Here is a 27,076-nt window from a genome sequence, read left to right on the forward strand (position 1 = left end):
CTAGAGGAAGGAAGCTGTGAAACTCGAAAGGATTCAGAAAAGATTTAGAAGGATGTTGCCAGGGTTGGAGGATTTGAGCTATGGGGAGAGGCTGAACAGGCTGGGGCTGTTTTCCCTGGAACGTCAGAGGCGGAGGGGTGATCTTTTAGAGGTTTATCAAATCATGAGGGGGATGAATAAGTGAGGGGGGGGAGAAGAGAGTATGGGGAGAGGGGGGAGGGGGCAAGAGAAGAGAGAGGGGGCGAGAGAAGAGAGAGGGGGGCGAGAGAAGGGGGGCCAAGTGAAGGGGGGGAGGGGGGGGGGGGGAAGAGAGAGGGGGGGAGAAGAGAGAGGGGGGGAGAAGAGAGAGGGGGGGGGGGAAGGGTGGGGGAGAAGGGTGGGAGAGGAGGAGGAGGGGGAGGGGGAGGGGGAGGGGGAGGGGGAGGGGGAGGGGGAGGGAAGGGAGGGGGAGGGGAAGGGGGAGGGGGAGGGGGAGGGAAGGGGAGGGGAGGGGAAGGGGGAGGGGAAGGGAAGGGGAGGGGAGGGGAGGGGGAGGGGAGGGGGAGGGGAGGGGGAGGGGAGGGGGAGGGGAGGGGGAGGGGAGGGGGAGGGGTGGGGGAGGGGTGGGGGAGGGGTGGGGGAGGGGTGGGGGAAAAGAGGGGGTAGAAGTGGGGTGAGAAGTGGGGTGAGAAGTGGGGTGAGAAGTGGGGTGAGAAGTGGGTGAGAAGTGGGGTGAGAAGTGGGGTGAGAAGTGGGGTGAGAAGGGAGAGAGAGATAAAGAGAGAGGTGGGGAGAGAGGCGAGTGGGGGGGGAAGAGAAGAGTGGGGGGGGAAGAGAAGAGTGGGGGGGAAGAGAAGAGTGGGGGGGGGAAGAGAAGAGTGGGGGGGGAAGAGAAGAGTGGGGGGGGAAGAGAAGAGAGTGGAGGGGAGGAGAAGAGAGTGGAGGGGAGGAGAAGAGAGTGGAGGGGAAGAGGAGAGAGTGGAGAGGAAGAGGAGAGAGTGGAGGGGAAGAGGAGAGAGTGGAGGGGAAGAGAAGAGAGTGGAGGGGAAGAGAAGAGAGTGGAGGGGAAGAGAAGAGAGTGGAGGGGAAGAGAAGAGAGTGGAGGGGAAGAGAAGAGGGGGGGGAAGAGAAGAGAGGGGGGAAGAGAAGAGAGGGGGGAAGAGAAGAGAGGGGGGAAGAGAAGAGAGGGGGGGAGAGAAGAGAGGGGGGGAAGAGAAGAGAGGGGGGGAAGAGAAGAGAGGGGGGAAGAGAAGAGAGAGGGGAAGAGAAGAGAGAGGGGAAGAGAAGAGAGAGGGGGAAGAGAAGAGAGAGGGGGAAGAGAAGAGAGAGGGGGAAGAGAAGAGAGAGGGGGAAGAGAAGAGAGAGGGGGAAGAGAAGAGAGAGGGGGAAGAGAAGAGAGAGGGGCAAGAGAAGAGAGAGGGGGAAGAGAAGAGAGAGGGGGAAGAGAAGAGAGAGGGGGAAGAGAAGAGAGAGGGGGAAGAGAGAGGGGGAAGAGAGAGGGGGAAGAGAGAGGGGGAAGAGAGAGGGGAGAAGAGAGAGGGGGAAGAGAGAGGGGGAAGAGAGAGGGGAAGAGAGAGGGGGAAGAGAGGGGGAGAAGAGAGGGGGAGAAGAGAGGGGGAGAAGAGAGGGGGAGAAGAGAGGGGGAGAAGAGAGGGGGAGAAGAGAGGGGGAGAAGAGAGGGGGAGAAGAGAGGGGGAGAAGAGGGGGGGAGAAGAGGGGGGGAGAAGAGGGGGGGAGAAGAGGGGGGGAGAAGAGGGGGGGAGAAGAGGGGGGGAGAAGAGGGGGGGAGAAGAGGGGGGGAGAAGAGGGGGGGAGAAGAGGGGGGGAGAAGAGAGGGGGAGAAGAGAGGGGGAGAAGAGAGGGGGAGAAGAGAGGGGGAGAAGAGAGGGGGAGAAGAGAGGGGGAGAAGAGAGGGGGAGAAGAGGGGGGGAGAAGAGGGGGGAGAAGAGGGGGGGAGAAGAGGGGGGGAGAAGAGGGGGGAGAAGAGGGGGGGAGAAGAGGGGGGAGAAGAGGGGGGGAAGAAGAGGGGGGGAGAAGAGGGGGGAGAAGAGGGGGGGGGGGAAGGGGGAGGAGGGGGAAGGAGGGGGAAGGAGGGGGGAAGGAGGGGGGAAGGAGGGGGGAAGGAGGGGGAAGGAGGGGGGAGGGGGGAAAGTGGGTAGGGGGGAAGAGGGGGGGAGAGAGGGGGCAAAGAGAGAGGGGGAAGAGAGAGGGGGCAAAGAGGAAGGAAGACGGGGGAAGAGAGGGGCAAGAGAACAGTGGGGAAGAGGTGAGAGAGGGGGGAGAGAAGAGAGAGGGGGCAGAGGAGAGAGGGGGCAGAAGAGAGGGAGGGAGAAGAGAGAGGGGGGAGGAGAGAAGAGAGAGGGGGGAGGGGGAGAAGAGAGAGGGGGGGAGGAGAGAGGGGGGAAGAAGGGGGGGAGAAGAGGAGAGGGAGGGGAAGAGGAGAGGGAGGGGGAAGAGGAGAGGGAGGGGGAAGAGGAGAGGGAGGGGGAAGAGGAGAGGGAGGGGGAAGAGGAGAGGGAGGGGGAAGAGGAGAGGGAGGGGGAAGAGGAGAGGGAGGGGGAAGAGGAGAGGGAGGGGAAGAGGAGGAGGGAGGGGGAAGAGGAGAGGGAGGGGGAAGAGGAGGGGGAGGGGGGAAGAGGAGGGGGAGGGGGAAGAGGAGGGGGAGGGGGAAGAGGAGGGGAGGGGGAAGAGGAGGGGGAGGGGAAGAGGAGGGGAGGGGGAAGAGGAGGGGGAGGGGGAAGAGGAGGGGGAGGGGGAAGAGGAGGGGGAGGGGGAAGAGGAGGGGGAGGGGGAGAGGAGGGGGAGGGGGAAGAGGAGGGGGAGGGGGAAGAGGAAGGGGGAGGGGAAAGAGGAGGGGGAGGGGAAAGAGGAGGGGGAGGGGAAAGAGGAGGGGGAGGGGAAAGAGGAGGGGAGGGGAAGAGGAGGGGGAGGGGGAAGAGGAGGGGGAGGGGGAAGAGGAGGGGGAGGGGGAAGAGGAGGGGGAGGGGGAAGAGGAGGGGGAGGGGGAAGAGGAGGGGGAGGGGGAAGGGAGGGGGAGGGGAAGAGGAGGGGGAGGGGGAAGAGGAGGGGGAGGGGGAAGAGGAGGGGGAGGGGGAAGAGGAGGGGGAGGGGGAAGAGGAGGGGGAGGGGAAGAGGAGGGGGAGGGGAAGAGGAGGGGGAGGGGGAAGAGGGGGAAGAGAAGGGGGAAGGGGAAGAGAAGGGGGAGGGGGAAGAGAAGGGGGAGGGGGAAGAGAAGGGGAGGGGGAAGAGAAGGGGGAGGGGGAAGAGAAGGGGGAGGGGGAAGAGAAGGGGGAGGGGGAAGAGAAGGGGGAGGGGAAGAGAAGGGGGAGGGGGAAGAGAAGGGGGAGGGGGAAGAGAAGGGGGAGGGGGAAGAGAAGGGGGAGGGGGAGAGAAGGGGAGGGGAAGAGAAGGGGGAGGGGGAAGAGAAGGGGGAGGGGAAAAGAAGGGGGAGGGGAAAAGAAGGGGGAGTGGAAAAGAAGGGGGAGGGGAAGAGAAGGGGGAGGGGAAGAGAAGGGGGAGGGGAAGAGGAGAGGGGGGGAAGAGGAGAGGGGGGGAAGAGGAGAGGGCGGGGGAAGAGGAGAGGGCGGGGGAAGAGGAGAGGGCGGGGGAAGAGGAGAGGGCGGGGGAAGAGGAGAGGGCGGGGGAAGAGGAGAGGGCGGGGGAAGAGGAGAGGGCGGGGGAAGAGGAGAGGGCGGGGGAAGAGGAGAGGGCGGGGGAAGAGGAGAGGGCGGGGGAAGAGGAGAGGGCGGGGGAAGAGGAGAGGGGCGGGGGAAGAGGACGAGGGCGGGGGAAGAGGAGAGGGCGGGGAAGAGGAGAGGGCGGGGGAAGAGGAGAGGGCGGGGGAAGAGGAGAGGGCGGGGGAAGAGGAGAGGGCGGGGGAAGAGGAGAGGGCGGGGGAAGAGGAGAGGGCGGGGGAAGAAGAGAGGGCGGGGGAAGAGGACGAGGGCGGGGGAAGAGGAGAGGGCGGGGGAAGAGGAGAGGCGGGGGGAGAGGAGAGGGCGGGGGAAGAGGAGAGGGCGGGGGGAAGAGGAGAGGGCGGGGGAAGAGGAGAGGGCGGGGGAAGAGGAGAGGGCGGGGGAAGAGGAGAGGGCGGGGGAAGAGGAGAGGGCGGGGGAAGAGGAGAGGGCGGGGGAAGAGGAGAGGGCGGGGGAAGAGGAGAGGGCGGGGGAAGAGGAGAGGGCGGGGGAAGAGGAGAGGGCGGGGGAAGAGGAGAGGGCGGGGGAAGAGGAGAGGGCGGGGGAAGAGGAGAGGGAGGGGGAAGAGGAGAGGGAGGGGGAAGAGGAGAGGGAGGGGAGAAGAGAGAGCGGGGGAAGAGAAGAGGGAGCGGGGGAGAGAAGAGGGAGCGTGGGAAGAGAAGAGGGAGCGGGGAAGAGAAGAGGGAGCGGGGAAGAGAAGAGGGAGCGGGGGAAGAGAAAGAGGGAGGGGAGAAGAGGGAGCGGGGAAGAGAAGGTGGGGAAGAGGAGAGGGGGAAGAGGAGAGGGGGGAAGAGGAAGAGAAGGGGGGGAAGTGAAGAGAGGGGGGGAAGTGAAGAGAGGGGGGGAAGTGAAGAGAGGGGGGGGAAGTGAAGAGAAGAGGGGGTGAAGAGGAGAGGGGGGAAGAGAGAGAGGGGGGAAGAGAGAGAGGGGGGAAGAGAGAGAGGGGGGGTAGAGAGAGAGGGGGGGTAGAGAGAGAGGGGGGTAGAGAGAGAGGGGGGTAGAGAGAGAGGGGGGTAGAGAGAGAGGGGGGTAGAGAGAGAGGGGGGTAGAGAGAGAGGGGGGTAGAGAGAGAGGGGGGTAGAGAGAGGGGGGGGTAGAGAGGGGGGGGTAGAGAGAGGGGGGGTAGAGAGAGGGGGGGTAGAGAGAGGGGGGTAGAGAGAGAGGGGGTAGAGAGAGGGGGAAGAGAGAGAGGGGGGAAGAGAGAGAGGGGGGAAGAGAGAGAGAGGGGGGAAGAGAGAGAGGGGGGAAGAGAGAGGGGGGAAGAGAGAGGGGGGTAAGAGAGAGGGGGGTAAGAGAGAGGGGGTAACAGAGAGGGGGGTAACAGAGAGGGGGGAAGAGAGAGGGAGGTAACAGAGAGGGGGGGAAGAGAGAGAGGGGGGAAGAGAGAGAGGGGGGAAAGAGAGAGAGGGGGGAAGAGAGAGGGGGGGGAAGAGAGAGAGGGGGGAAGAGAGAGGGAGGTAACAGAGAGGGGGGGAAGAGAGAGAGGGGGGAAGAGAGAGAGGGGGGGAAGAGAGAGAGGGAAGAGAGAGAGGGGGAAGAGAGAGAGGGGGGAAGAGAGAGGGGGGGAAGAGAGAGGGGGGGAAGAGAGAGGGGGGGAAGAGAGAGGGGGGGAAGAGAGAGGGGGGGAAGAGAGAGGGGGGGAAGAGAGAGGGGGGGAAGAGAGAGGGGGAGGAAGAGAGAGGGGGAGGAAGAGAGAGGGGGGGAAGAGAGAGGGGGGGAAGAGAGAGGGGGGGAAGAGGGGGGGGGAAGAGAGGGGGGGAGAGAGAGGGGGGGGAGAGAGAGGGGGGGAGAGAGAGGGGGGGGAGAGAGAGGGGGGGAGAGAGAGGGGGGGGAGAGAGGGGGGGGAGAGAGGGGGGGGAAGAGAGAGGGGGGGGAGAGAGAGGGGGGGGAGAGAGGGGGGGGAGAGAGAGGGGGGGGAGAGAGAGGGGGGGGGAGAGAGAGGGGGGGAGAGATAGGGGGGGAGAGAGAGGGGGGGAGAGAGAGGGAGGGGAGAGAGAGGGAGGGGAGAGAGAGGGAGGGGAGAGAGAGGGGGGGGAAGAAAGAGTGAGAGAGGGAAGAGAGAGGGGGGGGAAGAGAGAGAGAGGGAAGAGAGAGGGGGGGAAGAGAGAGAGAGGGGGGAGGAAGAGAGAGAGGGGGGGAGGAAGAGAGAGGGGGGGGGAAAGAGAGAGAGGGGGGAAGAGAGAGAGGGGGGGAAGAGAGAGAGGGGGGGAAGAGAGAGGGGGGGAAGAGAGAGGGGGGGGAAGAGAGAGGGGGGGAAGAGAGAGGGGGGAAGAAAGAGAGAGAGAGGGAAGAGAGAGGGGGGGAAGAGAGAGAGAGGGGGGAGGAAGAGGGGGGGGGAGGAAGAGGGGGGGGGGAAGCGGGGGGGGGGGGGAAGCGGGGGGGGGAAGCGGGGGAGGGGGAGAAGCGGGGGAGGGGCAGAAGCGGGGGAGGGGCAGAAGCGGGGGAGGGGCAGAAGCGGGGGAGGGGGAGAAGCGGGGGAGGGGGAGAAGCGGGGGAGGGGGAGAAGCGGGGCAGGGGGAGAAGCGGGGCAGGGGGAGAAGCGGGGCAGGGGGAGAAGCGGGGCAGGGGGAGAAGCGGGGCAGGGGGAGAAGCGGGGCAGAAGTGGGGCAGAAGTGGGGCAGAAGTGGGGCAGAAGTGGGGGAGAAGTGGGGGAGAAGGAGAAGTGGGGGAGAAGTGGGGGAGAAGTGGGGGAGGGGGAGAAGTGGGGGAGGGGGAGAAGTGGGGGAGGGGGAGAAGTGGGGGAGGGGCAGAAGTGGGGGAGGGGCAGAAGTGGGGGAGGGGCTGAAGTGGGGGTGAAGTGGGGGTGAAGTGGGGGAGAAGTGGGGGAGAAGTGGGGGAGAAGTGGGGCAGAAGTGGGGCAGAAGTGGGGCAGAAGTGGGGGAGAAGTGGGGGAGAAGTGGGGGAGAAGTGGGGGAGAAGTGGGGGAGGGGGAGAAGTGTGGCAGAAGTGGGGCAGGGGGACAAGTGGGGCAGGGGGACAAGTGGGGCAGGGGGACAAGTGGGGGAGGGGGAGAAGTGGGGGAGGGGGAGAAGTGGGGGAGGGGGAGAAGTGGGGGAGGGGGAGAAGTGGGGGAGGGGGAGAAGTGGGGGAGCGGGAGAAGTGGGGGAGCGGGAGAAGTGGGGGAGGGGGAGAAGTGGGGGAGGGGGAGAAGTGGGGGAGGGGGAGAAGTGGGGGAGGGGGAGAAGTGGGGGAGGGGGAGAAGTGGGGGAGGGGGAGAAGTGGGGGAGGGGGAGAAGTGAGGGAGGGGGAGAAGTGAGGGAGGGGGAGAAGTGAGGGAGGGGGAGAAGTGAGGGAGGGGGAGAAGTGAGGGAGGGGGAGAAGTGAGGGAGGGGGAGAAGTGGGGGAGAAGTGAGGGAGGGGGAGAAGTGGGGGAGAAGTGAGGGAGGGGGAGAAGTGGGGGAGAAGTGGGTGGGAAGTAGAGGGAGGGGAGGAAGCGGTGATAGAGAGAGGGGTTAGAAGAGGTGCAAGAGGGGCTGCGGGGGGAAGCTAGAGTGGGGCAGAGGGTGTGAGAAGGTAGGGAGGGGGTGAAGGAGAGGGGGGGAAAGAGTGAGTGGTGGGAGAGAGAGAGAGAGAGAGAGAGAGAGAGAGAGAAAGTCACATTTTGAGTAGACACCTTCTTTTACTCTAATCTGATACTACAGCAAGAATTAAAATGTAAATAAAATCTTCCCTGATGACCCATTAGGTGAATGCACTGCATATGCATTACTGAGCCACATATTTGTAGTCTGAGAGTCAAAATACTTTTGAGTTAACTCAACACAGCCAAGCAGTAAATGAGACATTAATATTGGCTCTTGTTCAGGAGGATAGCAGGGTAGTGGGAAAACAATGGCCTTGATCATGATCATAATAGTGACCTATAGCTGAAAATGAACATCTCAGGAAATACAAGGTCTTGAAGCACACTTGAAATGCAAGTTCTTTATTGTCTGTTTCAGTTGGCTACCTGGTTAACACTTCTTGGCCGTGCTTAGACCCAAAAATGTTCATTGAGTAAACACTGGAGAGTGAATAGTCCTATGGAACTATACCTTGCAGGCAAAATCCAGCTTCCAAGCAAAGGAGGGGGAACAAACAACTGTGGAAAAACCTTTCTGTTTCTCAGCAACAGCGAGTCAAATCCTTACTTAAGGACATATCTGTTAATTATTCTTGTTGACAAAGAGGTGCAGTCAATTAGCTTACCTTAAAGCAGGCCAACATTAACTGAAGGCAATATGGCATCATAGCTTTACTTGTACAAGGCAACAGTTTGAGGTCTGAGGATGAAAATAAATGGGGTCAAAGAGTAGAAAATGAAAACTGTTAAATGGTGCATTTGGATCTTTTGAGAAATTAAGCAGAATGATAATTTCTGTGAGCTCAGTATTTCTTGCACGTTAAACAAACTATGTTGCATAAGTTAATTGTCAGGACTGTAGACATTCAACATTTTGTGCAACCATTTGTTTCTTAATTTTTTTAAAAATGTACACAAGGGTAATTCTGGCCACTTCCCTGCACTTTATTGACAACATATGCAGCTCAGCTAAGAAGGTAAGAAATTATTTGCAGTGCAGAAGCAGTCCTAGTTCTGTTATCAGTTTGTTGCCTTTCTACAGTGGAGCAAGTTCAAGAGCTCAGCAACATGTGGTTAAGCAATGTACGTTTCTAGGCTAGTGCTATCATAATTATCACAAAATTATGGGGTTCTAACTTGTTCCATTCATATTTGCAGATTTGTATCAATCATAAAGGCTTTAAGCTACTGAAGGAATAAAATTTAACGCAACATTTACTACTTTAAATCTTCCATGACTACTACCAAGAATTCTACTGTCAGAAGAAGAAATAAATTCCTGACACATCAACATTAGATTTGGTTGCAGATATTCTGGAGTGACAGCGCAGCTCAAATAATTTGAATATTTTGGTTTTGAACAGTTGGGAAGAATTGTCCCAACGACATCTCGTGCAAAACTTGAAGATATTTATTGCACAGAGAAGAACTTTCCTAAAAGTAAAAATGAGATTTTATCAAACTGACACACTAACTTGGTTTGTCTCTCTAGGAGGCTGAATATTTTGAGCACCTGTCTTCATTACAGATTTCCAAATTATTGATTTTCTACAAATTATCCAAATGCATTTCTAATTATTTCATACATTATAAAAGAAAGTAGGAAAAAATAGATCATAACTATTTACCTTTGAGCCAAACTAATCATACACCTCAGCCTATGTTTTGTCCATGCTGAACAGGCCTACCGGTTCCTTCCATTACTGTAATCTAAATAACATCTCTACATTGACAATATGTACCAAAGAAGCACTTTACAAGCAATACTTTTACATCTATTTTTAAAAGGGAAACAGGCACTTCAAACATCACAACTCCTTTGCATACCTCAAAATCTTAGGGGAAAGAAATTAAAAAGATTGAAACAGCTCTCAGTGGTACATACCTTTCCTAAATCTAGGTTTCACTTTTGGAATTTCCTCTTGTACTTTTACCACATCTTGCACGCATGGAATGACACTGCACATAACATCCAAAACCTTATCACATGTCATCTATGGTCAGAAAACAAGGGTTCAAATTCAAACAGCTTCACTACATTGCAAAGTTTCTTAGTCTTCTTTCCAAATTTTGTGAAACTAAATCACAACTCTATTATCAACTTAGATAAAAGGATTTTAGAGAAAAGTCTATAAAATCTAGGTAAGTTTTTCCATTTTTGACAGATCAAACCTATCTATCCTTCTCATCATCCTCTTCAAATGTTTCTACTTTTGGACAGATTTATATGGTTTGTTTCAGTAGTCTTTCCAATCATTAACGCTATCAAGAAATTTAAATAATATGTGTGAATCAGAAAAGCAATTCCTCAGAAAAGAGAGTGAAAAACACAGTGGATTCCTCAACTAACAAATCCTTCACAAACAAATTATAAACTTTTTATTTCTTTATATATATATATAAAATCAAGCAACCAACTTCATTTCATCAGAGAGCAGTGGCAGCAACTAGCTCTTTAAACATCCAGAATCGGCACGGTGGCACAGTGGTTAGCACTGCTGCCTCACAGCGCCAGAGACCCGGGTTCAATTCCCGACTCAGGCGACTGACTGTGTGGAGTTTGCACGTTCTCCCAGTGTCTGCGTGGGTTTCCTCCGGGTGCTCCGGTTTCCTCCCACAGTCCAAAGATGTGCAGGTTAGGTGAATTGGCCATGCTAAATTGCCCTTAGTGTTAGGTAATAAGGGGTAAATGTAGGGGTATGGGTGGGTTGTGCTTCGGCGGGGCGGTGTGGACATGTTGGGCCGAAGGGCCTGTTTCCACACTGTAAGTAATCTAATCTAATCTAATCTAATCTAATCCTACTGATTGAAGTGGGGTTACGGAACAGCAACATTTATATATTCCCTTTCAATCCTGGGAGGGAACAGTATTTCATTTTAACCATTCCGATTTGAAATTGACTACGAGAAACTCCCAGTTGGGCCCCAGCACGCACAGCAGCAAATACTGCATTAACCCAGTAGGTGTCCAACCACCTCTTCTGATGAGTATGATGGGAATCAAAAACATGAATCCAAGTTAAGGTTTTCAAACAAAGTGACAAGATATTCCAGATCCAACCAAAAGTAATCAATAATGTAATACAAAGTTTCAAGTTTATAAAGTGGATAGACAAAAGTTATTTTCTAAATTTCCAGAATGCTTTACCATTGTCTACTTACTCTGTATTCTCCTAATGCAAAGTGACAGGCAGCCATTTGGATTAGTGCTCTCTGTTGTTCAAGTGTGCCCTGACTCATGACATGCTGCTGGGCTCCTTGAAGAGCACCTAACTGATGAAGACTGTTTATTGCTTTCCTGTATTGACCCTTCAAAACCAAAAGCATTCAATTATGTATCACAGCAATAAAAATGTCACTTACACAATTTATATAATCCCATTATGTACACATGGATAAAAAAATCAAAAATATACAGTTAATCTTTAGGCCATTTCAATAATCTTGCTTTTCCTTAGTCAGCAAACTAAGATTTGCATCATTGATTATAGGAACTGTAAGTGCTTTTATTCTTCTCCTAAACAGTGTGCTCTCAATATTGCTTTTATCTAGAATTCTTTAAAGTAGTTTAACTTCACTTGTACAAAAAATGTATCCATTCTCCACCTTTGTCCTTTTCTCCTCTGCCTTAGCAACATAGAAGACACAATTGTGTTCAAAATTATACCAGTGTACAAAGTATAGGTGCCAACACTGCATACAACTGAAATGTCAAATCGAATATTTTGAATTTAATACTATAATTTAAATAACTAAAGTCGTGATGGAACTTTTAAATAAGCTTCAACACTGGAGACAGGGAATGAGGAGGTGGCGAGGTGGGGCTGGGGAGTGAAGGGACAGGGGAAGTAGTGAGAAGATATTAGATAAGGGGGAGTAAGGAAGCTGTAGGGTGGAAAGAAATGGAGGGTGGAGTAAGGATGTAGGACAGTGGGAAATGGAGCACAGGCATGGGGATACACCACCTCTCCCCTCCATGTCTCCCTTCTCCCAGGCCATTAACTCTCCCGCAATCTTCTCCTCCTTACTCCCGTTCTTCTGTTCTCCTGGACTGCATCCCACCCAGCCCCTCCTTTCTCCCCGTCACATCTCACAACCTGTTTAAATTTGCACATTTATGCTGCACAGAGCATGCGTGCTCTGGTTTCATCAAATGCAGCCTTTTAAAAAAATTTCTTAAAAGGTCAAGCAGACCAGTGGGGACAACATTATATTGAAAATTTCAAGCTAAAGCAAACTTTAAATTCTGTTAAATGGCATCTTTGCTTTTAGGAATTTTACTGAGATAGATAAAGAAAAAACCTTGTGTTTGGTGAAATATGAATGGTGATCAATGAAAGGAAATAATTAAACAGAAAGATAAGAACAGGTTTACAGAAATACTTAACAAAAAGGAAATTAATTCAACAAGGCAATAGATAAGCTAAGAAATTTAGAATGACAAAAACTGAATTAACTTAAATCAGTAGATTCTGACTAAAGTTAAAAATCACACAACACCAGGTTATAGTCCAACAGGTTTAATTTGAAACACACTAGCTTTCGGAGAAAGCTCAACCGCCAAATCTCAAATAGATCATTGTTCGTAGCAAACTGCCTGGCTCTCAGGATAACTCCATACAACCCTGTCACGGTGGACGCTGCAAGACATGTCAGATTGTGGACATAGATACCACCATTACGCATGGGAACACCTCCCACCTTGTACATGGCAGGTACTCGTGTGACTCGCCAACGTTGTCTATCTTATACGTTGCAGGCAAGGATGCCCGGAGGCATGGTACATTGGGGAAACCGAGCAAAGGCTATGACAACGGATGAATGGGCACCGCACAACAATCAACAGACAGGAGGGTTCCCTCCCAGTTGGGGAACACTTCAGTGGTCCAGGACATTCAGCCTCGGACCTTCGGGTGACCATCCTCCAAGGTGGACTTCGGGACAGGCAGCAGAGGAAGGTGGCCGAGCAGAGGCTGATAGCTAAGTTCAGTACCCATAGGGAGGGCCTCAACCGGGACCTTGGGTTCATGTCACATTACAGGTGATCACCATTGCACTACACACACAAACACACAGATATTCCTACACACACACACACACACACACACACTCTCACATACACACAGACACAGGTACACACAGACGTGCACACAGACACCCACACACACCCTTATAGACACACACTCCTACACTCACACATGCACCCCCTCACAGACTTAAGACACTCTGCACTCACTACACACACACACATACATTCTCACACTCACAACCCCCAACCCAGACAGACAAAGACCCACATGCACACATATATTTTGTGGGGTGAATTTGTACTTGCAGAGTTACATTGTACTTTGCTCAAAAACTGCATACATTCATGTAGAACTCTGAGCTCAAAAACTGCATGAATTTATGTAAAACTCTGTTATCTCACTTTTTAGATTAGAATCTATCTAAACATCATGGCATAGACAGAGAACACAATGGCCAACACCTTCAACATATTGTCTAGCTATCACCATTGTTAACAGCTAACCTGAGAATGCAACTTTAAAAAAAATTTTGTGATTTACACATGAAAGAAGTGAAACTATCACTGTATTCTAACAGATGAAAGGCTTAATAGACAATCAATTTTTCAATGTATAATTTCAGTTACATCACACTGTAAATTTTTGCTATAAATTCTGTGTTACGATCGAGCCCTCCACAATCACCTGATGAAGGAACGTCGCTCCGAAAGCTAATGTGCTTCGAATTAAACCTGTTGGACTATAACCTGGTGTTGTGTGATTTTTAACTTTGTACACCCCAGTCCAACACCGGCATCTCCAAATCATAAACAAATATACTTGACAATACAAGGTATCTGCATTAGACATAGTGGAATCTCAAATCTTTTACCTGATATACAATCATGTCCGTTATGAATATCCTCAACCACAACCAGGTTTCAGTCTTCCAAGACATGCAGATTCGCGTAAATTCTTAAGAAAAAAAAAGATAAAAGTTCTGCAATGCATTATAAAACAGTGACTAATAGTTAAGGAAAAGAAAAATGATTTGTCAGTACTTGCATGTGCCCTTGTAGTGAAATGCAAAGCAAGAAGCAGATACTATGCTTTTAGAGTGCCAATGCAGCCAACAACTCTAAAATATCAACAAATGTAATTAGCATAAAAGGAAACACAAATCTCAACCAATTAATCTCATATTTCATGGCATTGTCTGGTGACAAAAATGAAACAAAACTGTTGCCAATGTATGGGTTTTCTCTGTGCTAAATTTCTGAAAATAGCAAACACTTTCTTCTGAGATAACACCTTCAAAAACAATTTCTGAAATTGTATGCTAAGAGAAACCATTTTCTATTATTTTGGCACCAGGAAGTGTATGCAATAAGTTAGTCAACCCAACCCTGTTGATTGTTAATGGACATATATATATATGGAAGAAAAATAACCACTTCACACACCCCAATGTGAGAAATATGTGCACTGCAATCTGAATAATCCTAACAAAGAGAGCTGTGTGATCACAAAATAGATGTTAGGATCTAGTATGCAATTTGACTAAACTCCCACTGTTTTTCAGAGGTAAGTGAAAGACAACTATGGTTTTATGGGTTTAGAATTAGGCACATAAACAAGTTGGTTATGGTTTTGATCCAACTCTGAATTATTTCTGAGAAAGATAGTAACCATTCCCTTTCTAAGAATTGCCTCTTTGAAAACATTTCAAATATTCAAAAGAATTTAGCAGCTTTCATTGACAGCCAAAATCATGAAACAGCCAGTTAGCACTCTTTATCTACCTGCCATTGGGCATCATGCTTGGAATTGGGCCTATTCAGAGCCTTAAGTAATGATTTAAGAGACTCAGTCCGAAACTGCTGACATTTTGTAATGCCATGCAAAAGGCTTAGCAATTTACACAGGCTGGTATTGGATGGGAGGGGTGTAGCTGCTCTGGGAGCTCCAGGAACCCACCAGTGGCAACCCACTATTGACTCCCAGCTCAAGAAATTTCCCCCACAGTATTCCCTGACTTCAACCCTTACCTGTCCCTATACCCACACTAATCTTTTGCACTAAGCATCTCAATCCCCCTCACTCAAATCGCTCAATCACACTCACCACACTCTGCCAACCCCAACTTTACCTAACAATCTGGGTTCTCAGCATTGGGGTATGCTTGTTACCGCATAGCTGCTAATCTTAAAGCAACTAGTGGTGCTCCTGGCATTATATTCCTATCATACAACTGTTGGGATAGTGCACTAGCTCCTCCTGGCCTTTTAACCAGGTTGGATGACACCTGAAAATTTTAGCCCTTGGTTACTATGCCAAATGATGGTCAATCACTGGAACATTTGTCTATCATTGGACTTCGCTAGGAAATGAATCAGGGTGCTCTGACCTGTTATTTCTGACTCATGATGCTGCTGTACCATTTAACAGCTTATCTTTAGAGGTTTCAGCACAACTAATAAGAATTCCCCTGTCATCTTTTTTAACTTTTACAATTATACTTTTATTCTACTTTCTCTGTTAAAGTATGCACCACATATCGTATTGACTTATTCAGATGAAATCTACTGATTTCTTTCATTTTAAACTTAGTTGAACACATCTCAAACTCAACACAACTTCAAAACAATGAGAAAACTGTATGAGTCAGGATCTAACATCTAAATATAAATTAGACAAAGCAGGATACTGGGATCTTGAAAATTCTTTATCTGCTAGAGACCCATTTAATCAGTTTTGCTTTAATCTGACAATAGTTCTGGCACTTGTGAAAGGACCTCTTCATTATCTGGCTTCTTTTAGAACAGGGTCTCAAATTATGGACTGCATGGACTGAATTATTATGGAGTAATAATTCAGTAGTTATTACTGGACTATATCCAACAAATGAACAGCATCAAAGTCATATAATTTGCTGCACAGATAACAGCAGGAGTCCATCAACTGCATGGCATAATACTGACCATGTCTTTTTTTCTCTTTTTCAGCCTCCATGTCAGCATTATTTCAGTTTACAATGGCACTGATACAATAAGCAGGACTTGTGCCATCTGGAAATAAGTCTAGTAAGTTTCCAAGAAATCAAAAGCAATAATTATACCTTGAATTTGTCACACACTTTAACAGTGGTAGATCTGTGGCAGAAATAGAGTGCTACTTATAGTTATAAAGCAATTATGAGTAATCTGGAAGATGATTCCCATGTGAAAAACTTGAAACAAAACTGAATTGTTTGATGCCTTCTCATTTATATTTGGCTGGGAATAAATACAATTTGGAGGAGCCAGTGTTGGACTGGTGTAGACAAAGTTAAAAATCACACAACACCAGGTTATAGTCCAACATTGGAAGCACTAGCTTTTGGAGCGTTGCTCCTTCATCAGGTAGCCTGGTGTTGTGTGATTTTTTAACTGGGAATAAAGAAACCAAGCTGGTAATTTGCGGTAACAGTTATTAATTAGTCAATCTCTGAAGTACGTTTTCAAAAGAACTAAAAACCTTGTCTATTTTGACAGATATCTTGATTTTTAAAAACACCTTTTCACAGATAGTTAGCTCCTGCAGACTGAGAATCCATTTACCAGTACAAAATGAGAGCAGACCCACCTTTTTCCAAAGCTTCTTGAGAATGAAGCAACTCCCAACTTTCTCTTGCAAGCTTAAAGTTCTCAAGTACATCAATGGAGTTTGGCAGCTCAATTTTATTCACAATAATATGACGGCTACGTCCTTTTCCAGAACATTCTTCATCATCTGAACTCTAAAATAAAAGTGAAACGAAGGCAGCTTGCTTAAAATGGAAAATTAATTGCTTAAAATTCAAATTATCTTTATCCACCAATTTTCTTCCTTTCAGATAAACTGATTCCTCCTAAAGTGTCAATCAATCATTCTTTTGTACCACACCCCAAGTGATTGTTCTGCATGCATGAACCTTGCAATGAACATTGCCAGACTACATAACTATAAAGAACAAGACACATAGCTGAATGTGAATTCTTTTATCTCCAGCAAATACTAGAGATGTCCAACAGGGATCACTGGATCCATCTCTTTCAAACCAGAGTCTGTAACATATGCAGCACAGAGTTATACGGATTGTCTCCCAAAGGACAGCATTAATTAAGGAGCATGGAGTGAGGCAGAAAGGTTGTCAGGCAGACTGGTGGTGACTGATGAAGGCTTATATGCCTGAAACATCGACTCTCCTGCTCCTCAGATGCTGCCTGACTTGCTGCGCTTTTCCATCACCACACTTTTCAACGCTGATCCCCAGAATCTACAGTCCTCACTTTCACCCAGATTGGTGGCGGCTGCCAGGCAGGTTTAGCATTGTTCAAAAAAGCAGAGTTTTAAACTACTTAAACTCAAAGAAATGACACCTAAGTACTAGTTCTCCCAGAAATTATGAATGTTATAATCTGGATCGAGGGTATGGGGAAGAAGGTGTGATCATTAATCCATTTGAAAAGAGATAAATTAACTAAACATTGAGATCCACTGCAATGGTAACAAGCTGGGGTTAAATAGATGATTTATCCTTCCCCTGATTCAGTGTGCTATAGTCAATTGCAATGCCTACGTGTACCAAATAGATCAGCCTGTTTAGAAAGTATTAAACTGGAACCGTACAGAGTGCTCAGCTACATGGAATGTATCTTGTTGAGTCACTGTGAGATAATAATTAACATAAAAAGTTAAATAACAGTTCTATATAATCACGTTATTGTAATGCCCCATTTCTTGTCAGTAAACTGTTAACTCTGGCTCAGCTGGTGGATCTGCTGTCTCTAAATTAGAAGCTGGCAAATTCAAGTCCCACTCTGGGACTCAAGCACGAAAGTCTGTCATTCCAATGAAGTACTGAAGGAGTGCTGCACTATCAGCAGTACACTCATTGATATACCATGTTAAACCCAGGTGCGAGCTTTTCTTTCTCAGATGCTCACAAAAGATCTCTCAGTACTATTTAAGAGCTGGAGAGTTATCCCCAGTTTCTTGATCAATATTTACCCTTCAATCAACATCAGACAAACAAATTATCCAGTGTATATCACAAATTCATTTGTTCATTTGAGAGTTTCTACACTGCAACAATTACTACACTTCAAAAGTACAGCACTGCTCGGTCACGAAATGAGTGAAATAAAATGAGTCTTTATTACTGACAAATTTCTTGATACTTAAATAAAAATATTATGAATGACTTGTAGTGACTATCCATAAATTATGAATCCAAGACTGTTTCCAGCTATTTCTTGCTCTGCCTGTGAATGTTATTACCTGGCAGACTCTGGTTTATTTTACTAGCAGCAAAACAAGATGCAATACTGGGGGAAAAAAGTCAACAAGTTTAATTGTTTGGTACATAAATTGAAACTGTCAGTTGAACTATCAGCTTCAAATTTATGACACAAATGATGTTACTGGAGCCCATTAATAAAATTGAGATGGACAGCATTAATCAACTATTGTAATAAAGTAAATATTAACATGTTATAATTTTTTCCTGTTCCGTAGTAAAAATTCTGAGTTGAATTAAACCAAAATGACACCATTGCAGGTGACCTCATTTCATACAAGAAATCAATTGGAGCTGCTAGTGTTCATGACTCAAGATCACCAATATAGAAAGAGTGAAGCTCAGCCAGAATACATTTCATATATGGCATATACACATCTAACGGATTTTCTGTGAAATTATTGATAAAGCCCTGAAGAAGTCGAAAATCTTTTGAAATTTGTTGTTTTTACACATCTGAAGTTTCAGCAAGGTAACAAATCTTCACAGCAGCTATCATGCAGCTGGCATAATGTGCAACAGTTTTTGGTTACATAGTTCAATCTGTGAAATGATTCAAAAATGTCAAGTATCTAAAAAACATTTAATTCCTCTTCGTCAAGTGAAAGAAACACATTGCTAGGGCCATTTTACTACTTTTCAGAATTTTTCCACAATAAAAAAATACATAGTAAAAGCCAATGACTGATGTTCCACATTTTACAAACTAACACTCATTGACCGTTGTAGAGTTGATCCCATTCATACTAATATTAATGTCTCTCTAATATTATTCTGAATTTGTTTTATACTGTTAGAGCAAATTCTGTAAACACCAAGTCTAAAAGCCCCTTGAAAATCTTGTTAAACAGATCCACATCTCAGCTATGAGACTGGGACAATCTCTCATCTCAGACAAAGGAACAGCAATACGCCGTTAAACCATCGAGTCTGTTCCACCATTCAATTAGACCACAAATGAATGAATGTCTATCTCAATGTCACTTTCCCATGTATTCTCCATATCCTTTAAATATTATTAGCCTCCACAGACCTATCAATTTCTGTCTTAACACACTCAATGATTGACTTTCCACAGCCCTTGGGGAGATGTCCAAAGAAGCCTCACCCTCTGAATTAAGAAATTTCTCCTTTCGGTCTGTAAAGGCCTTATTCTGAGACTATACTTCCTAGTTCCATACTTGCCAGTTCAGGAAAAAAATTCTATCTAAATCAATCCTGTAAAAACTTTGCAAGTACCAGTAAGATCACTCCTCATGCTTTAAAACTCTAGAAAGTTTCCGTTCAGAGCTTTGTTTCCTCAACACTCTTCTCACAAAGCAATGATGTCATCCCAGGAATTAGTTTGGTGACCTTCCATTGTACTCCTACTGTGGCAAGTATTTCATTCCTTGGAAGAAAGGGGACTAAAACTGAACACTCCAGATGCAGTCACTTCTGTACTGAAATACCCTTTCAATATAAGCTAACATACCACTTGCCTTCCTTGCACCTGTATGCCAAGTTTTGTGACTTGTGAACAAGGACACCCTTTTAATACCAACACCTCCCAACTCCCATGGATTTAAGATTGCGTTTTTATTTATTATTCAAAACTATATTCCATCTGCCATGTTCTTGCCTTTTCACCTGGCCTGCCAAAGTCTGCATGAAGCCTCCTATGCACCCTCCTCACAAGTTACATTCCCAATTAGGTTTGTGTCATCAATATAGGGAAGTATTATAACTAGTTCCCACATCCAAATCATTTTTCAGATTGCAACCAACTATTGCCCTAGCACTTATCCTTGTGGTACTCCACTGGTAACTGCGTGCAATCCAGAGAATGATCTGTTTATTTCAATTCTTGGCTATATTATACCAACCCCATACTCTCTAACTTTGTTTACAAGCATCCTGTATGTGACCTCATCAGGAGCCTTCTGAAAATCCAAATACACAACTTCCAACAGTGATCCTTTATCTATGCTAACAGTAACATCTTTATAAAACTCCAGCAGGCTTGTCCAACAAGATTTCCCTTTCATAAAATCCATGTTGGCTCTGCTCAATATTACCATTTTTTTCTAGGGGGCCAGTTATAACATTCTTTATAACAGATTCCAACATTTCCCTACTCCTAGCATCAAACTACCAAGTCTGTAGTTCTCCATTCTCCATGTTATCCCTTAAATACTGAGTTTATGTTTGCGACTTTTTCAGTCAGCAGAAACTATGGAATTTTGAAAGATAAACACAACACATCTCCTACTTTTATAAATACTTTGAACCCAATGTCCAGGCATTCCACTTTTCCCATTATCTTTAGAAGCCACCTTTTGAACTTACTAATAGCACCGATGGTTACATGTCCTTTATGACTTAATTAATGCCAGTCAGATGTAAACAAGATTAGAATGTCAATTAATGATTGGTGAGAAGGTAGCTGTACAATACCATGTGAGGATTTGACAGAAAGGAAAGTTGCACATAGTGACACTTGGAGAATGGAGAGGTTAAAGATGCTTTCCATGAAGTGTTGTAATAGGTTAAATTTTATCAAGAAAATCAGCAAAGTGTCAATTTCAGGAAGGTTTACTGAAGGCATATCTCCGTGGCCTCTAGTGAGGTGTCTCTCAATTTTACACTGTTCACCACATTATGTACGCAGCAACCCAATATGGTGCCTCTCTTGCACTTTCCTACATTCATCAACAGTACAAATATTCACCACCACTGGGATCTTCTGAGATTTCCACCACTGCTTGTATATGTTAAGTCCCAGCTTTGCACCAGGTCAGTCACTGCCAGCCAGGATTTGCAGTTGTAAATATCATCTTGGATAGCTGAGAGAGGCAACCTCTCACCCTGATGCGCTGACAGCAGAGTTCCTGTTGGATAGGTTAGTGCAGATGGCTTTTCGCTTTCCTCAGGACTACCAGAGGACATCGTGATAACAGACCTTATCAGCATGGTAAGAGTTGCCACTCCAGTCAGTGTGATATCCACAATCTGAAGGAATGCCCAGCAACGTAGGAAAAAGGTCACACTGTGCTCTGCAAGGCCAGTGCACCACCTTCTCTTAGCTAGCTCACACTCTGTCACCTTCCACCAAGGCTCAAGTTCTACAAACTCACTGCTGAGTGCTGCATCTTCCCTTATTCATTTTCAACCACAAAATCCTCCAAATTACTAACCTCTGTTGCCACACACTCACTTGGGAAACATTATGTTTCCTCCACTTGCAGTTGTATTAAAATTTGTGCCAGCTTCTTTTATCTCATTCAATTCTCCCTTAGGAAACTATCTGCAATAGGAGTGAGTGGTGGAGGGTCTGAAATTCACCTCTTCACACAAACAGAAATTCCGTGTTCTTGTGGAAGAGGACTATGGCCACTCAGGCCATGATGCAGAGACCTCCATGTCCTGCCACCCAAGTAAGATTGATTGTGAAGCGCAACACTGCTTTCCTATTACCATGACTGTTAATGTATCCTCAACATGCATAAACTTGTATCTCTATTTCTAAACTGATCTTCCCTCAACTCCTGTTGGCATCACTGGCACTGCACAGTTGCTGCCATAAAGAAATCAGCCCCTCAAGACATCATCTCCTTTTCCAACTGGGGAAGAAGTCACAAATGTCTCAGGTTAAATCCATTTGCTGCACCCTCTACCAGCTCAGATACTTACACCTTGGGGGGTACTTAGCTAGAGTACAGTCAGGAGCACATTCTGGTGAGTGCATCACAGCCACAACTCTGTGGGTGAATAGGAAGGAACATCTCAGGTTGCTGCCATTGAACTGCTGGAGTCCAGACACCTGCTCAGCCCTTGGTAGGACTTGGCCCACGTTGTTGGCAATTAATAACTTCATTCATGTACACAAACAGATAAGCAGCAGTAGGCAGACAGATGATGGTACTCCAGAAACTGACACATTGGTTAAGTTCAATAAAACTATTAAGCCCACGCTGCTTCTAACAAGAAGAACAACACATCGACCCCCCACCTCCAAGTGGTTTCCTCTCAGCATGTGCCAAAGGTACTTGGGCCTTCACCCTGCCTGCCACCTGCAACTCTGTAGGAGTTCAACTCAAGGAGAATGAGCCTGCATTTGGGCAGGACACACTCAGGATGTCTAGTCCCTCAACCACGAACACCCTTGGGACTGCCTACCCAAAGCTCCAAGGCCAACAGATTCACCTATATTGGGAGGGTTCCCTCCAGCCTAACTGTGGATTCCGGGACTGCACCTAGATGTAGTGGGAGTTATTAAAGCACCTTTAGCTATAGAAGCATTATGCCAGTATACATGACAGATCATCATTATCTGATTCATAATTACATTGGTTTGATAGTTTTCTAATCTGAATTCTATTGCTGACTGAAACTATGTAGTAGCTATTTGGCCATATTTTTAAATTAATGGGCACTAACCCAATACTGTGGATCAATACATATTTTGATTTTCTATACTTACAGTGGTATCTCTGTTGCTACTGTGCAATTCCTATTTGTGAATAATTCACAGGACCATTTCAGCCTTTACAATGCTTGCCATTTAAAAAAAGAACTCAGAAGTGCACAGTGAGCAACTCTGCAATTTCCGATGCACGGTAATGTCATAACAGTAATAATAATCAATTCTGTTGAATATATCCATAACCTTCCCATTAAACAATATATAACTGTCATATGCAGCTGCAAATCAAACAGTTTGAACTGCAAGAGCAAAGTAACAGATTCACCCTGCTCCAACTACAAATCCCCAGTGGTCAAGAAAGACAAGTGCAAGTAATAAGTGGAGAAAGTGAGGACTGCAGATGCTGGAGATCAGAGCTGAAAATGTGTTGCTGGAAAAGCACAGCAGGTCAGGCAGCATCCAAGGAACAGGAGAATCGACGTTTCGGGCATGAGCCCTTTTTCAGGAGTGAAGAAGGGCTCATGCCCAAAACGTCGATTCTCCTGTTCCTTGGATGCTGCCTGACCTGCTGTGCTTTTCCAGCAACACATTTTCAGCAAGTAATAAGTGGAATGAAATCACTTGTGAAAATGGGTCAGCAGTTGCTGTTCCCACCCTTTAACTCAGCAGTGCAATAAGGCCAAATGGATGATTTGTCCTTGGTGACAATATGAATAGTTAAAGTAAACAGGCTACTGACCAGCACTTAGATCAAACAACTTCTTCTCAGCAATTTTTGAGAAGATTTGTAGCTCAGGTTGAAGTTAAGTATGTAAGCTAGTTCAGCGAGCTAAATTACATACTTCACTTCTTATCAAGTAAGAAAGTCAGTTAATCTTATCCATTGTATTACGCAGTTGCCAAGAAACTAGAGGTTTTTGGATCTCAGGTCAGCAGAAAAACATAAAATGGCAACAGTACTCTATATGATTCAGACAGCATAGCTGAAAAATTGACTAGTCATTGTGCTCTCCAAAGAACCACTCCCCCCAAAAGTGCCATTCAGGAACAAGAGTCCTTTAGTATTAACTTTCAAAGTTGCAGCTATTGGCACAAACGAAACCACATCATCAGCACTGGTTCATGAAATGTGCAGTTGATCCATGCCTTGGGCACTTATTAAATGTACCTACATTTAGACAAATGGTTCCCCAGTGCACACATTCAAAAGATATTTGGGTCATCATCTGGCACAATAAATCAGTATATACCTCCAAGAAATAATTTGGACATATGTGTGACAATTCTGCTGGAGCCCTTATACATAGGATGACAGAGGTCATAGGACTTATGGCAAGCTATGGTGCATGAAGGCAATAGACAATAGGTGCAGGAGTAGGCCATTCAGCCCTTCGAGCCTGCACCGCCATTCAATATAATCATGGCTGATCATTCCTAATCAGTATCCTGTTCCTGCCTTATCTCCATAACCCTTGATTCCTCTATCTTTGAGAGCTCTATCCAACTCCTTCTTAAATGAATCCAGAGAGTGGGCCTCCACTGCCCCCTGTGGCAGAGCATTCCACACAGCCACAGGGGGCAGTGAAGAAGTTTCTCCTGAGCTCTGTCCTAAATGGTCTACCCCGTATTTTTAAGCTGTGTCCTCTGGTTCGGCACTCACCCATCAGTGGAAATAGGTTTCCTACTGCCAGAGTGTCCAATCCTTTCATAATCTTATACGTCTCAATCAGATCCCCTCTCAATCTTCGAAACTCAAGGGTATACAAGCCCAGTTGCTTCAGTCTTTCAGTGTACGGTAATCCTGCCATTCCAGGAATTGACCTCGTGAACCTACGCTGCACTCCCTCAATAGCCAGAATGTCTTTTCTCAAATTTGGAGACCAGAACTGCACACAGTACTCCAGGTGTGGTCTCACCAGGGCCCTGTACAGCTGCAGAAGCACCTCTTTGCTTCTATACTCAATTCCTCTTGTTATGAAGGCCAGCATGCTATTAGCCTTCTTCACTACCTGGTGTACCTGCATGCTTGCCTTCATTGACTGGTGTACAAGAACACCCAGATCTCTCTGTACTGCCCCTTTACATAAATTGATTCCATAATCAATTTATCAAAACTTATCAAAACAACCTCTTTTCATCAAAAGAAAACAATAACCTGCAAACACTATCACTACAGTTGTAAGTCATGTCGATACACGACTACAACAAAAATCATCAAGCATGGAAAACTTTTCATTCTACTTTGTCTCACTTGTATCTGTCCCTAAACAGACATTGCTTCGGAGATATGTATGCAATCAGGCTTCTCATGGTACGTGTGAAATCACTTCTGCTCTAAATTCTTTACATACATAGAGGTCACAGTATCAGAGCAAACTATATTGCACTTCTCAAACAGTAACTAAGTCAGCTTCATACAGGCTATGAAAGGATAAAGGACAGTTACTCTTACTGACAACCTAGAGTAACAGAACAATCTTCAAGAATGGGTAAAAAGCCATCTGGATCTTACACTTTTTCTTTAGGATGATAGTTCTCCCAGCCAAGTGTTCAGTTTGAATACACTTAGATATTTTTCCCTCACATTTATGTCAGGCAACTTATTCCGTAGAAATGGCATGTTTTTAAAATTGTTCTGTACATCTCATTTTAAAATAACTTATTGATATAGTCCCGAGAGCTTGAAAACATCCAAGTATTTGAAATCAAGCTTAACAACTAATACATTTTAGTCATAAAGGGCTCAATGCTGTACTACAAATCATACTCTGGCATTCCAGTAGAAGTAGTTAGCAATCAGCACATTGGAGGTATAAAATACTTATAAGGCAGGAAACAACAATGTCCAAAATGTATTACATTGTAAGGTCTTTTAGCAGCTTTCTTATACATGTATAGCTTGAGTATATTTATATCTTGAATCACAAATCATCTTCTTTTGATATTCCTTTCTACAGCACTTCTGAAGCATGTTTTTGTAGTGAAGAGAATTGAATGATTTAAATCAAGCTGCACTCTAGAACACAGAACATTACAGCACAGCACAGACCCTTCGGTACTCATGTTGCGCCGACCTGTGGATCCAATCTGAAGCCCATCTAACCCACTATTTCATTCTCGTCCATATCCCTATCCAATGACCATTAAAATGCTCTGAAATATAGTTATAAAGTTTGTTGCTACAGCATCACTCCTAACTGATACATTCTACAATTCTGAAAATACACTTAAAACATTTATCCATCAAGGTTATTGTTTAGAAAAAAAAAGGCATTAAGGTCTTTACTGTAACTTGGAAGACTGGCTGGTCCAAGGATAATTTAATCTGAATTCAATTTCCTGAGTGTTTACAAAACCACACATTTGTGAAGCCAATTAAAACACCAGAATATCATTACATTAACCAAATGTTCTGTCTGGAAAGAACAGCTTCCAGCCAGTTTCTGGATCATAAAGTTGCATAATTGGATAATTTAGTAGCAACTGGCACTCTCACTGCTGAAATGTCCCTCCTCCACTATGAGATCACAGCAACAGAAATCAACCATGTGTGACCCTGGATTCAGGTAGCCATGAGGGGTGTGATTTATCATACCTAGCACCTTGTATACAACAGGTTGAAATTGGTTTGGTGAGAGAAAGAGCTCAATTGTTTTCGTCATTTCAAATAGATTAAATATTTTGATAGAAAATGGTAGGCACAATTGGAAATGTTGTTAATTTGACAAGCACAAGGATGCTATGGGGTATATACGATGACACTTCAGTATACCTTACTTGATGTTTCAAATTAGAATGGACCTTCAGTCTGTGCATGAGGATAATTCTTTCCCAGCAATAAAGCAAAAAAATGTCTCTCTGTGGCTCAGTTAGTTGCAAATTCCTGAACTAACATCAGGTAAATACTCCTACTATTGGAAAATCCCTCACTAGGGCACGGCACGGTGGCACAGTGGTTAGCACTGCTGCCTCACAGTGCCAGAGACCTGGGTTCAATTCCTGCCTCAAAGTTGAAACTTTATTGCTGGAACAGCACAGCAGGTCAGGCAGCATCCAGGGAACAGGAGATTCGACGTTTCGGGCACAGGCCCTTCTTCTCCTGAAGAAGGGCCTGTGCCCGAAACGTCGAATCTCCTGTTCCCTGGATGCTGCCTGACCTGCTGTGCTGTTCCAGCAATAAAGTTTCAACTTTGATCTCCAGCATCTGCAGACCTCACTTTCTCCTCAATTCCTGCCTCAGGCAACTGTCTGTGTGGAGCTTTGCACATTCTCCCAGTGTCTGCGTGGGTTTCCTCCCACAGTCCAAAAATGTGCAGGTTAGGTGAATTGGCAGTGCTAAATTGCCCGTAGTGTTAGGTGAAGGGGTAAATGTAGGGGAATGGGTCTGAGTGGGTTGCTCTTCAGAGGGTCGGTGTGGACTTGTTGGGCCGAAGGGCTGTAAGTAATCTAATCTAATCTAATCTAATCTAATCTAGAAATGCTCTCAACCATTGCCAAAACCAACTTTAATTCATACAGATTTGCTAGAGTCTTTTCTGAAAATAGATACAGTATCTACATTGAGTGAGAAGAGGTGACTGCCAAAGGAATCCTTGAATGATGAGATTTTTTAAACCAAGAATTAGAGAGGAGGAAGGCAAGTTGGAGGAGGCTCGACATCAGGTGGGGTCAAGCAATGAAAAATGAACACACTGCTAAGAAGTTTAGGTATGAGATTAGTAAAAATAAACAATATTACAAAATGATATGGAGACCCTGCTCTTCACGCCTAAGAGAACAATAATTTTCCAAAAATAATGAAAAATCCAGGGAATGTAGGTTAACTCACCAGTGTTTTCTCCTTCCCATCACTATAGATATTTGGCAAATCACCTGACAAAATAAGGGGAGCTTTGTTGTTAGAAAGACCAGTTGCCCAGCTCAAGGAAGGCACTCGAATGAGAAGTGGAGCAAATTTGAAGGAGCAAACTTGGAGAAGCAGAGCTTACCTGTCACCTCCATCAACCGTTCATTAAAATCTGGGACAAAGAAAATATTCCTGCTGACCTCAGGGATGCCACATCAACACCATTTTCAAGAAAAGAGAAGTGGACTCTGGGAAGTACT

The 27,076-nt window shown here is 46.5% G+C and overlaps 1 protein-coding gene and 1 pseudogene across 3 annotated transcripts in view; one reads left to right on the plus strand and one right to left on the minus strand.

The window, feature by feature from the left end:
- Positions 1-27,076, minus strand: part of ints10 (integrator complex subunit 10) — a 70,255-nt gene that overhangs the window by 18,115 nt on the left and 25,064 nt on the right. For all 3 annotated transcript variants that reach the window (XR_015753330.1, XM_087980080.1, XM_087980079.1), the window contains exons 10-14: positions 15,870-16,023; positions 13,138-13,220; positions 10,399-10,545; positions 9,122-9,230; positions 7,863-7,936 (exon numbers count right to left, since the gene is read on the minus strand). Coding sequence is in view for 2 of the 3 variants with exons in the window: in XM_087980080.1 (XP_087836206.1) it covers positions 7,863-7,936; positions 9,122-9,230; positions 10,399-10,545; positions 13,138-13,220; positions 15,870-16,023 (567 nt within the window). In the remaining variant the exon portion in view is untranslated. The remainder of the gene's footprint in view (positions 1-7,862; positions 7,937-9,121; positions 9,231-10,398; positions 10,546-13,137; positions 13,221-15,869; positions 16,024-27,076) is intronic.
- On the plus strand, positions 1,252-7,651 carry LOC148139923 (uncharacterized; annotated as a pseudogene).

Source organism: Chiloscyllium plagiosum, unplaced genomic scaffold (assembly GCF_037043375.1).
Source record: "Chiloscyllium plagiosum isolate Xiang-an unplaced genomic scaffold, Cpla_swu_hap1 HiC_scaffold_36, whole genome shotgun sequence".
NCBI classification, from domain to species: Eukaryota; Metazoa; Chordata; class Chondrichthyes; order Orectolobiformes; family Hemiscylliidae; genus Chiloscyllium; species Chiloscyllium plagiosum.